Below are 12,949 nucleotides of genomic sequence, written 5' to 3'. Positions count from 1 at the left end.
GCTTTAAACCGCTAAATGGTTCCATCCGCTTTGTGTTTGATAGAGAAGACCCATCTACACCCAATTGTTTTCTTCCCCTTCGGCAGTGGAATAAGTGCCCATGTTTTATTTTTCATCAGTGCTTCCATCTCCTCTTCTACTGCTCGTGCCCACTTAGGATCGGTCAAGGCTTCCTGAATTTCATGCGGGATATGATGAGCTGACAGCTTATTGGTAAAGTCTCTAAGTGGTTTGGTCAGCATTTGAGTTGTTACATGGTTGGAGATGGGATACTTCGATTGTTTTCCCTCTGTGCTAGGGGAGTATCTAGCTGGAGGCTTTCCCCTATTTTTCCTGGCAGGTAATTTGTAACCAATAGGAGTATTCAAAACAGGATTGGAGGATGGAGCAAGAGAGTTTACCTCATGGATATTCTCTGGCGAGGAATGATCATCGTCGAGTACAGAGAGTAGAGGGGTCTGACTACTAGATGTGTGTTCAGTTTCACTTTCCATTTCAGCTTCTTTATCCCCGGTGTCGACTGCCAAGTCTGCAATTAAGTCCTCCTCTCCCATGTCCACAGATACACCCATCTCTTCCTCAACCGTGGCTGCCCTTTTTGTTTCCATGTCTTCTGATGGAGTACCCGTGGCATCATCGTCATCTTCCCTTTCCACGTTGATGACTGCCCGTATGTCCCTCTCTTCGTCTGCATGTATAGGCAGTATGCCCATCTCTTCGTTTCCTGCATTGCCCGTTCCATCATCCGCGGGCAGTGCAGGTATTGGTTCTATATTTGGGCAGCTCCACCACTTCTCTTCTTCCGTCCATGTCTCCCCTTGAAGCTGAGAAGTGGACACTGGAGAATAATAATTTTCAGCTTCTGAGAAGGTTACATCCATTGTGATGTATGTGCGTTTAGTTACTGGATTGTAGCAACAATAGCCCTTCTTTGATGCGCCATATCCCAGAAAGATGCACCGATCAGCACATGCATCCAGCTTGTTTCGTTGGTTCTTGTGAAGATGAACAAACGCTACACATCCAAATACACGTGGGGGCAACATTAGTATAGATGGTAGTGTAGTATGAGTGGCCAAGACTTGCAGCGGAGTCTTAAATTCTAAGACTTTAGAAGGCATCCGGTTCATTAGGTGCACAGCCGTGACCACAGCTTTATCCCAGTATCTATGGGGAACGTTTGCTCCAATTAGTAGTGCACGAGCAGTTTCTAAAATGTGTCTGTTTTTCCGTTCAGCTATACCATTTTGCTGTGGTGTTTGACTGCAAGAAAATTCATGTAGGAGACCAGCATTGTGGAAGTATTTCACAAAGTCTTGATTGATATATTCCCCTCCATTATCCGACCTCAAAATTCTGATTTTTGCTGAGAATTGGTTCTGTATCATAGCATGAAACGCACAAAATACACCAAAGACTTCATTCTTATTTTTGAGCAAATATATCCACGTCATCCGGGTGCAATCATCTATAAAAGTCACAAACCATCGAACACCATGAACCGTGGTGATCGGGGATGGTCCCCAAACATCCGAATGGATTAATGCAAAAGGAATATCACTTTTATTATAGCTAACCGGAAATGATACACGGTGGCTTTTAGCAAAAATGCATGTATCACATTTGAGGTCTAAATGTTTTTGACTAGAAAATAAATCTGGAAATAATTGCCTCATATAGCCGAATGACGGGTGCCCCAAACGAGCATGCCATAGCCGAATCTGTTTTTCTTGTGCAGTGGTTGAGTTCTTCACCATATTGATTTTTCCGATACTGAACTCATCTATGTAGTATAACCCCTCTCTCTTAGTACCACGCCCAATGATCTTCTTCGTGAGAATATCCTGAAAAAGGCAAAAATGTGGATACATTAAAACAATGCAATTTAGGTCTTCAGTAGCTTGTCCCACAGATATTAATTTTGTTGTAAGAGAAGGAACTAAAAGAGTATTAGTTAAGGATATTGATGGTGATAATTGTACTGTTCCAGCCCCTGTTACTGGATACAAGACCCCATTAGCATTTGAAATATTGTTCCTTCTTGGCGTTATGTATTCATCAAGGTCGTCTGGATTGTAGGTCATATGGTCTGTTGCACCAGAGTCTAAAATCCAGTCATCATCCTTTTGTTTCGTAGAAACTACCAAAGCACTGCTGGTATAACAGCAGCCTTTACCTTGATCACTGCCATTACTAGCCGTCTCTGCCTTTGTCTCTACACAGGGAATGAGAGAAAGAGTAGGTTCTGCATGTGCTATTGCTGTCCGTTCAACTCCTCCATGTGCTATTGCTGCCCGTCCAACTCCTCCATTAGCTTCCTGTGATTTCTTTGCTTTAAATTCATTCCACCATTCCGGATAACCATGTAGCTTGAAGCACGTTTCCCGTGTGTGTTTGGCATTACCACAATGGGAGCAGCCAAGTCCTCCAGACAGATTTTTGCTTCCCCCCGTTGCTGCATATCCGGGTGCTCTTTTGGTCATGCGCAGCATTTGATTTTGTTTCCCACTCTTCGTTGCCATAACTGAAGCAGTAGGGCCACCATTTGTTTCAAGCATTACAGACTGCCTAATGTCCTCTCTTCGAACATATGCGTAGGCCTGCTCAACAGATGGAAACGGTTGTAATTGTAGAACATCACTTCTGATTTTATCTAGCCGATCGTCCAGTCCATCAAGGAACACATACACCCGATCCTCTTGAAGCAGGGTGTTGTGTCTCTGTACATCAATTGCACACTCCATTGGGTTTGGTCGCCGGTAATCAATTTCCCTCCATAAGCCCTGAAGACAATTGTAATATCCCTCAATAGATTCCCCATTTTGTTTCATTCGAGTGACCCTTCTCTTCAAATCGTATACCTGCGATTTATCATTCCCATCAAAATAAGTTGTGGCAATTGATTCCCATACCTGTTTTGCTGTTGGAAATCGGATAAAGTTGCCGACTAGAGAAGGGTCCATTGAATTAATCAGCCAACCCTTTACAATAGAGTTTTCTGTCCTCCATCTTCTGAATGTTGGATCATTCAATTCTGGTTGCGGAAGATCACCATTGATATATCCTAGTTTGTCTTTTCCTGAGATATACATCTCGACAATCTGAGACCATATAGCATAATTAGTTCCATTGAGTTTGATAGCAATCGGTGCAGCAGTATCATATGTTACTGCAGGGGTCTGGTTCAGGCTTTGTCTCAAAGCCTGGGTCATTCTCGTAGTCAAATCTTCCAGGATAGCCTCTGTTCCTTGTTGATTTTGTTCTACTAAATCGGTAGGGGCTGCCATCGTATCTACTAAATCAGTAGGAATTTCCATCAAGTTTCTACGCTAACAGGGAGAGATAGTTTGTTCTGGGTGGCGGCTGCCTCTTTGTTTCACAACTCAAAGGAAAAAAAAGGTTAAAAAATTTAGGGTATTTGCTCTGATACCATGTAAGTAAAGAAGGAAATTTGGTAATTGTAAAATCTTTATTAAAATCTTACGTTTACACTGTTGTAGTATATATACAAAAAAAAAAGAATTTGTAACGTTCTAGGTTCCTATTATAATTAGGAAATTTACAACTGTAGAATAAATCAATTCCTAGAATCTCTCCAATGACAGTAAATGCTAACAATATATACTGTGGAACCTTATGAAATCCACTTAAGATTATGATATTTTCTCATACTCTAACAAGATTTCAGAGAATTCCAACTTCCCCTTATTTTTTAATCTTTATATAGAAAATAAAAATACATTCCAAACAGATTGAATTAATTTCTATTAACAAAGCAAAAAATGACACCTCAAAACAGATTGGATTTCGAGGCACTATCTGTCTCTCCGGGCTCGCACTTCTACTTGCTTCTTTCCCTCAACGTAATCTTTATTAATTTGCAGATCTTGGAGACTACTTTTCTAGCTTTTCCAATATCTGTAATCATGTGCCTTTGACCATGCTGATCGTTTCTTGATCATCAACTACTTCCCTCGTTCGTCAAAACAATCACCCTTGTTCTTTGGTTACTGCTAGCGAATGATTTATCCTCTTGTTTGGATTTTCCTCGTCTATATATCTACTTTATTGTAAGTTTTCATCTTAGACGAGTGCGCATTGAGTCACATTCAAAATATCTAGCAAATAAACATTTACCCGAGTCAAGTTTTCAGCAAATGAAAGCTTTGTCCACTTAAAAAAAAACAAGAAAACAAAAAAAAAACAAGTTGGTGGCTTCATTGAAAGGGAAGATGGGATAGATGTGGGCTCACGATCATGCAAGGTGGCCGCACACGGTGTGATGACCGTGTGCGATCCGTGTGCGGTGGGTGCCAAGGAGGAGAAAAGTATTTGAAAGCAGAAAGATCATTTAAAAAGATAATTAAATCCCACTTGTGAAAATCCAGTCAAGCAATTAAAGTTTTTGCTGTTGAATTTCAATCATATTTAATTCAATCTTGGCCAACTAGCCTGCCCATAATGATCTTAAGCATTGTGGCCCAAATTTGTCCACATGCATTGAGAATAACTATGTTGGAAAAATGAAATATTATTAGCATTGAAAACTTTAAGGTGTTGTAGTTAAGCTAAAAAATGGATTTATTTTAGCAGATTATTGCTTTGAGTTTGAATTCAATGGTGGGTTGTGAAAATCTGATGATAAAAAAATATTTGTTTTGATATATTGACTATCAAAACTAAATAAAGTAGAGCCAGAATTCTAGAAATCAAGTTATGATTTCAGGTAACAGGTGAGTTTGTTTTTCACATTATTATTTTAAAATCAAATTAAAAAAACTGCAATAAAGGGACTTCTTTGTTCACCTCAAGGAATAAAGATTTTATTAATTTGAAGTATATAAAAAAATTAATATCCTAATTACCTTTATTATTAAATTTTAAATTTTCTATTATTAGGTTTATTTTCCCCTATATTGCTAGACACTGTTGATATATAAATTCATTATCCATGTGAACCAACAAAATGCCATGGAAAATGCTATCATAGACATCCAAAACAAGAAGTACTAAGAAAGCAACAAGGATTTTCAGTTTTATGAAGTACTTTTATGGTTCATCTATTTATTTTTAAAGTGTTTTAGAAATTGCGTTTCAATTTTTTTTAATATATTAAATGCAAGATTCAATAAAAAAAATAATTTTAAAGATATGTCAAAACTCTTCTAACATACTCGAGATAAATTTAATAACATTAAAAATATTCACAAACAATAAATAAAATGAATTCTACAAGTGGTCCAAAAATATCAAGATTCATTCGTTTTTGGGCTACTCGTGTAGTTCATTTTGATTATCATTTTTAATTTTTTTTTAGTGTTATTAAAATTTGTCTTGTATATATCTTTCCATCAATAACAAAGACATTGTTATTGAAGTTAATGTGCGTCCAAGGTGGTTTTTTCTTTTTTATTTTTTTATTAAGTTTTGTGTATAATAATTTTATAATTTAAGAGAATCTTACTTAATTATTGTGACTTGCTAATTATAGGTGTCATTTGAAACTCTTTAAACTAGGTTAATTTTTAAAAAATATTTGAAGTATGATATTATTTTTTATTTTAAGATCTAATACATCATTATTTTATTTTAATTTTGCATCTTGTATTATTCTTGGACTCTTCCTTTTTGTTATTTTTTTCATATATTTGGAAGAGTTAAGAACATGTAATTCAAGTTAAAATTGGGAAATTTGTAACATTTTCCCTCATTAACTTATCCAGCATATATGTTTTGGCAAATATAAACAATATTGATATTTTTTTTTGGGTTTAGAGATTACAGATCAAAGTTCGAGGATTCTGTAGAAAAAAAAAAAAACTTGAATTTGTTCTTAAACAAACACAAATGAAATTCATAATGTAAGAGTTTAGGAGACGTTTTACTTTAAATGTTTTTTAAATAAATATTTTTATCACCAAATGAAAGCTCCGCCCACTTAAAAAAAATAAGTTGGTGGCTTCTGAATTTTCGATACACGATTACTTTAGTGAATGAATTGTGATTAATCCCAACATTTGACCAATAATTTCTTACCAAAAATAAAATAAAATAAAAAAAACCATGGGCTCACGATCATGTAATTTGGCTGCACGCAGTGTGCAATCCGTGTGTGGTAGGTGCCAAGGAGGAGAAAATTATTTGAAAGCAGAAAGATCATGGCTTTTGAAAGCAGAATCCCCTACTCACTTGTTCATTTATAAATTAAAAAGCAACCACTAACATTGTAGGTAATTAAAAATATTAAAATTACTTAATCATTAATTTTAGGATTTGTAAAATTAGTCGAGGTACGTGTAAGCTTGTCCGGACACCAAAGTTAATAAAAAATTTATAAAATTAATTTTAAAAGGTAGCTCAACTGGTCAGATCTTGAGTTCGTTCTTCAATGGTTATAAATTTGAGTCTTTTTAGAATCACTGTAGGCTTACATGTTAGTTAACTTCAAGACCCGTAAAATTAGTTGAGATATGTACAAATTAGCATAATACCTATATTAATTAAAAAAACATTTTTAATATATTTCTAAATAAAAATATTTTTAAAAATCATAATACACCAAACACACATAATGATTTTTGTGATTCAAAATGCTTGTAAGTGGTTGCCAAAACTAACATGTTTGAGCTTTAAACCAAATAAATACTATGGAACCTTATGAAATCCACTTAAGATTATGATATTTTCTCATACTCTAACAAGATTCAGAGAATTCCAACTTCCCCTTATTTTTGAATCTTTATAAGAAAATAAAAATACCTTCCAAACAGATTGAATTAATTTCTATTAACAAAGCAAAAAATGACACCTCAAAACAGATTGGATTTCTAGGTACTCTCTGTCTCCCCGGGCTCTCACTTCTACTTGCTTCTTTCCCTCAACGTAATCTTTATTAATTTGCAGATCTTGGAGAGGAGCTTTTCTAGCTTTTCCAATATCTGTAATCATGTGCCTTTGACCATGCTGATCGTTTCTTGATCATCAACTACTTCCCTCGTTTGTCGAAACAATCACCCTTGTTCTTTGATTACTGCTAGCGAATGATTTAACCTCTTGTTTGGATTTTCTTCGTCTATATATCGACTTTGTTGTAAGTTTTCATCTTAGACGAGTGCGCATTGAGTCACATTCAAAATATCTAGCAAATAAACATTTACCCGAGTCAAGTTTTCAGCAAATGAAAGCTTTGCCCACTTAAAAAAAACAAGAAAACAAAAAAAAAAAACAAGTTGGTGGCTTCATTGAAAGGGAAGATGGGATAGATGTGGGCTCACGATCATGCAAGGTGGCCGCACACGGTGTGATGACAGTGTGCGATCCGTGTGTGGTGGGTGCCAAGGAGGAGAAAAGTATATGAAAGCAGAAAGATCATGGCTTTCGATGGAATCCTATCCCTACTCTCCTGTTCATTTAAAAAGATAATTAAATCCCACTTGAGAAAATCCAGTCAAGCAATTAAAGTTTTTGCTGTTGAATTTCAATCATATTTAATTCAATCTTGGCCAACTAGCCTGCTCATAATGATCTTAATCATTGTGGCCCAAATGTGTCCACATACATTGAGAATAACTATGTTGGAAAAATGTTAAGAAAAATGAAATATTATTAGCATTGAAAACTTTAAGGTGTTGTAGTTAAGCTAAAAAAATGGATTTATTTTAGCAGATTATTGCTTTGAGTTTGAATTCAATGGTGGGTTGTGAAAATCTGATGATATAAAAATATTTGTTTTGATATATTGACTATCAAAACTAAATAAAATAGAGCCAGAATTCTAGAAATCAAGTTATGATTTCAGGTAACAAGTGAGTTTGTTTTTCACATTATTATTTTAAAATCAAATTAAAAAAACTGAAATAAAGGGACTTCTTTGTTCACCTCAAGGAATAAAGATTTTATTAAGTTGAAGTATATAAAAAATTAATATCCTAATTACCTTTATTATTAAATTTAAAATTTTTCTATTATTAGGTTTATTTTCCCCTATATTGCTAGACACTGTTGATATATAAATTCATTATCCATGTGAACCAACAAAATGCCATGGAAAATGCTATCATAGACATCCAAAACAAGAAGTACTAAGAAAGCAACAAGGATTTTCAGTTTTATGAAGTACTTTTATGGTTCATCTATTTATTTTAAAGTGTTTTAGAAATTGCGTTTCAATTTTTTTTAATATATTAAAATAATATATTTTTATTATTTTTAAAACATATTTTTAATATTAACAATAAAATATTCTAAAATCACTCTCAGACAGATGACAGCAACCTTTTTTAGCAACTTGGGGAAACAGTGGCATAATCATTCCAAAGGTAATGACAACAAACCTTTTTCAGCAACTTGGGAAAAAGTGGCATAATCACTACTTCCATGGAAGGACGTGATCCAAGCACTATTGTTAATTTTGTTTTGAAAGATATTTTATTTTTTTAATTAAAATTAAATGTTTTAGTTTTAAAATGTTTCAACATGTTGTTTCGAGGTTAAATTGTTTATGTGTGTATATATATATATATATTTAATAAACATCATTTAAATTTAAAATAAATTAATTATAAATTATACAATATAAACATAATGCCAAACAAATATAATTTTAAAATTTAAAATATTTCTAAATAGTGAAGATTAAATAAATCTTTAACTTAAAATAATTCAACTTAAACAAAATATCAAAAATATTATGAAAGTAAAATGTTTTAACACAAATATTTTAAATATAAAGTTAGGTTAATGTTATCAAGGTTAATGAAATATAAAACATTTATTGTTTTGCTCAAATTCCTACAAAGTATAAACATGGAAAAAAACATGAATATAAACCATGTAATTAGTGATAAATCTAATTTTAAAAAATTAATATCAATGTTAATGAAAATAGTAATGATAATCTTCAATATTATTATTAATATCATTGTTATTGAAAATAGTAATGAAAAAAGAGCTTTTATATTTGAGTGGTTTGATTAATTAAATTGAATAAGGTTCAATTTGATTTAATGGCTTTTCAAGAGCGGAACGGAACATGTGGAATGAAATCTAAAATGAACCGAAATTTAAAATGAGAAGAAACTTATTATGTTTTGTTCTGTTTTTTGAATTAATATGAAATGTTTCGGCCATTTCAAACGAAACAGAACGGAATTGATAACTTGGACCCAAGAGCTTACATGCTTGAAGTTGTCTTGGTTTTGTTTTTGTTCAACTACCATTCCATTATCCTAGAGACCTTCTCAAGCTTGTGGCAGAAGATGTTTTCAAGAAATATCATCTTTGTTGTGTGATTCTGAATTTTCTGATGCATTATCGGGCCAAAATTTGAACAGCTTTTGAATTTTTTCTCACTTTCTTCCATGTTTTAATAATTCTTAAGCATTGTCGGGCCAAAATACTTTGAATTAATCTACTGTGTGTGCTGAGAAAGTGCAGGGACAAACACCATCTTAAACATCCATAGGAGAAAGGAGTTACCAGCAAAGTAAGAGGATTTTTCTGTCTTATGGAGTGGTTTCTGCTGTCCACCCATTTAACCAAATTTTGGGGACCAATGTACTGTTGTCATCATCATTTAGAAACTTTCATGGAAGGACCTGGAATTAGTCAGAAGAGCCAAAGAGACCAAGTCCATTTGCATCAAAGTCATGTTGGTTTTTGTAGTTTTTCCGCAACCACTGTCCTAAAGTCGTTTTCAAGCATGGACTGAAGAAGAAAGATCATTTAAGGACTCAGTCAGGCTTCGGAATTTAGTTGTTGATTTTTCGAAACTCCACAGAAACATCATTTTAATGGTTGAAGCGTCTCAGTCTGGTTTTATTGGGTTTTCCACGGTTTTTCAGTGGCTTAGATATGCACAAGTTATTAAATCCTTCCGATTTAGCAGGTTGATTTTAGAAAAATTACATTGACTTAGCTAAACTGATTGATCAATGACTCGACCAGACCGCTCCAAATCTAGATAGGTTAACACCAAGATTTTTTTTTAATTTTTTTAACAAAAGGATGAAACAAAATTAGTTTTGATAAATTTTTTTTTACTCTGGGAGTCCCGGCAACCCAATGACCTGAGTTATTTTCGAGTCATATCCCAGACCGAGTCTAACAAGGTATAGTATGGCACTCCTGATAAGAATTATTCTTTGTTCTGCAAATAAAGTTCCTATTTACTAGGAAGACTTTTTCTTATTTCCATTGTACACGTTACCACTTCTGTTAGCATAGATAGTGGGCTGAATTTGTGGTCTTTCTGTTATCTTTGTAAGGCTATTTAATAGCTAACATTTCTATTCAATAATTATCTATTCCAGTTTTGCTTGGCATATTGCAATAGTTGCCGTGTAGTTAACAAACTGGTATCAGAGCCCCCACTGGGAACTGAAAATAAAGCAGCAGCTTTTGTGAGAGTTTTATACAGAGAGAGGTGAAGAGAGCAATGTCTTCTGAAGGGCATTTTGTGCAACCAGCTATTCCACGCTTTGATGGTCACTATGACCATTGGAGCATGCTCATGGAAAATTTTCTTCGCAGCAAGGAATATTGGTGCTTAATTGAAACTGGTTTTGAAGAACCAGCACTTGGGGAACAACCACTGTCAGAAGGAAGACAGAAAGAGCTTGATGCATGGAAGCTAAAGGATCTTAAAGCCAAGAACTATCTTTTCCAAGCAATTGACAGAAGTATTCTGGAGACAATCTTGGAAAAGGATACGTCTAAGAAGATCTGGGAGTCAATGAAGACCAAATATGAGGGAAATGCTCGAGTCAAACGATCAACACTTCAAGCCCTGCGAAGGGATTTTGAAATACTGGAGATGAAGACTGGTGAAACAATTACTGCTTATTTTGCTAGAGTAATGACGGTAGCAAATAAGATGAGGGTGTATGGAGAAGCCATGACTGATGTCACAATCTGTGAAAAAATTCTTCGATCTCTCACGGACAAATTTAATTACATAGTTTGTTCGATTGAGGAATCCAGGAATTTGGATACAATTACTATTGATGAGTTGCAGAGTTCTCTTACTATACACGAGCAAAAATTCCACAAAAGCAGTGGTTTGGAGCAGGCTTTGAAGGTGACAACAGACAATACCTGGAGCAGCAGTGGACGTGGAAGGGGACATTACAGAGGACGAGGGCGTGGAAGAGGAGGTTCAGCCTTCAATAGAGCTACTGTGGAATGTTACAAGTGTCATAATCTTGGACATTTTCAATATGAATGTCCAAGATGGAATAAAGAAGCAAATTATGTGGAAGCAAGTGCAGAAACCGATATGCTTTTGATGGCATACATAGAGACGCATGAAGCCGATCAGGTTGAGGACATGTTATTGATAACTTACACTGAGTTATCTGAAGCAGAACAGGTTCAAGTTGATGATATGCTATTGATGGCATACACTGAGTCAGCTGAAACTGAACAAATTGAAGCCTGGTTTCTTGACTCCGGGTGTTCAAATCACATGTGTGGCAGCAGAGGTATGTTCATAAATCTTGATGAGAGTTTTGTTCATTCAGTAAAATTGGGCAACAATAGCAAAATGAATGTGATTGGGAAGGGCAGTATTAAGTTATTTCTGAATGGAATTACTCATGTTGTGAATGAGGTATATTATGTCCCAGAACTCAAAAACAATCTTTTGAGCATTGGCCAATTACAAGAGAAGGGTTTGGCTATTTTAATTCAACATGGTTTTTGCAAATTATATCACCCTCTAAAGGGTCTGATTATTCAGACCAAAATGAGTATAAACCGAATGTTTATACTGCTGTCTCATACACCAGCTGCTGCTAAAGTGTCATCAGAATGGTGCTCTTATACAAGCACAAATGATCTGTTTTTTTGTGGCACCGAAGATACGGTCACCTTAGTTATTCAGGCTTGAAAGTTTTGCAACAAAAGGGGATGGTTCGTGGTCTTCCTAGGCTTCAAGAATCACATACTGTCTGTATAAATTGTATCAATGGGAAGCAACAGCGTGGTGATATGCAGACAAGGACAACGTGGAGAGCAAGTCAGCCTTTGGAGCTCATTCATGCAGATATATGTGGCCCAATATCTCCTACTTCAAATGGTGGAAAAAGGTATACCTTGTGTTTTATTGATGATTTTAGCCGTAAATCATGGGTATACCTGTTGACAGCAAAGAGTGAAGCACTGTGTTGTTTCAAATTGTTTACAACAATGGTGGAAAAGGAGAGAGGTTTGAGCATCAAATGCTTACGCACTGACAGGGGAGAGGAGTTTACTTCCATTGATTTCACAGATTACTGCAACAAAATGGGCATCAAAAGGCAGCTCACAAATGCTTACACGCCACAACAAAACGGGGTGGCTGAAAGGAAAAATCATACGGTGATGAATATGGTTAGATCGATGCTATCTGATAAAAAGCTTCCAAAAACATTCTGGCCTGAAGCTGTGAAATGGACTTTTTATGTCTTGAATCGTTGTCCTACTTTGGCAGTGAAGAATATCACACCACAAGAGGCGTGGAGTGGTGTGAAGCCTTCTGTTGAGCATTTCAGGGTATTCGGCTGCCTAGCTCATGTGCATGTCCCTGCTGCTAAAAGAGGTAAATTAGATGACAGAAGTTTTCCATGTGTTTTGTTAGGGGTGAGTGAAGAATCAAAGGGTTATCGTTTATTTGATCCATTAGCAAAAAAAAATTGTTGTTAGTAGAGATGTTATTTTTGAGGAGGATGAACAATGGAATTGGGATGTATGTTATGAGAGCCAAATCTTGTTAGATTTAGACTGGGGAGAAAATAACAGTGATGCGGTAGAGAGGGTGAGTGCAGACACTGAAATTCATGGGGAAAGCAACATAAGGGTGAGTGAAAATAATGGGGATCGAGTGCATGAAAATAGTGAGAATCATGGGGACAGTGATGAAATGGTGAGTGAAAATGATGCAAGGGTGAGTGATGCAAGGGAAATTGATACA

The 12,949-nt window shown here is 35.2% G+C and overlaps 1 protein-coding gene across 1 annotated transcript; it reads right to left on the bottom strand.

The window, feature by feature from the left end:
* Nucleotides 1-837: 837 nt before the first annotated feature.
* Nucleotides 838-3,618, bottom strand: LOC118061363 (uncharacterized). Its single transcript, XM_035074795.2, has 2 exons — nt 2,177-3,618; nt 838-1,844 (listed from the first exon to the last, which is right to left on the bottom strand). The coding sequence occupies exons 1-2, from the start codon at nt 3,315-3,317 to the stop codon at nt 1,807-1,809; spliced, it is 1,179 nt and encodes a 392-aa protein (XP_034930686.2). The 5' UTR covers nt 3,318-3,618; the 3' UTR covers nt 838-1,806.
* Nucleotides 3,619-12,949: the final 9,331 nt, after the last annotated feature.

The sequence above is a fragment of the Populus alba genome, chromosome 11 (assembly GCF_005239225.2).
Source record: "Populus alba chromosome 11, ASM523922v2, whole genome shotgun sequence".
In the NCBI taxonomy this organism is placed as follows: domain Eukaryota; kingdom Viridiplantae; phylum Streptophyta; class Magnoliopsida; order Malpighiales; family Salicaceae; genus Populus; species Populus alba.
The sequence above is the reverse complement of the archived record's forward strand: the minus strand, read 5'-3'. Positions and strand labels throughout refer to the sequence as shown.

What these genes read in the sequence shown, in the direction of transcription:
- LOC118061363 (XM_035074795.2), bottom strand. Translation starts at nt 3,317, where the DNA reads ATGGAAATTCCTACTGATTTAGTAGATACGATGGCAGCCCCTACCGAT. An exon ending in TAGTAATGGCAGTGATCAAG is followed by an intron (nt 1,845 to 2,176) that starts GTAAAGGCTGCT and finishes TGCCTTTTTCAG; the next exon opens with GATATTCTCACGAAGAAGAT.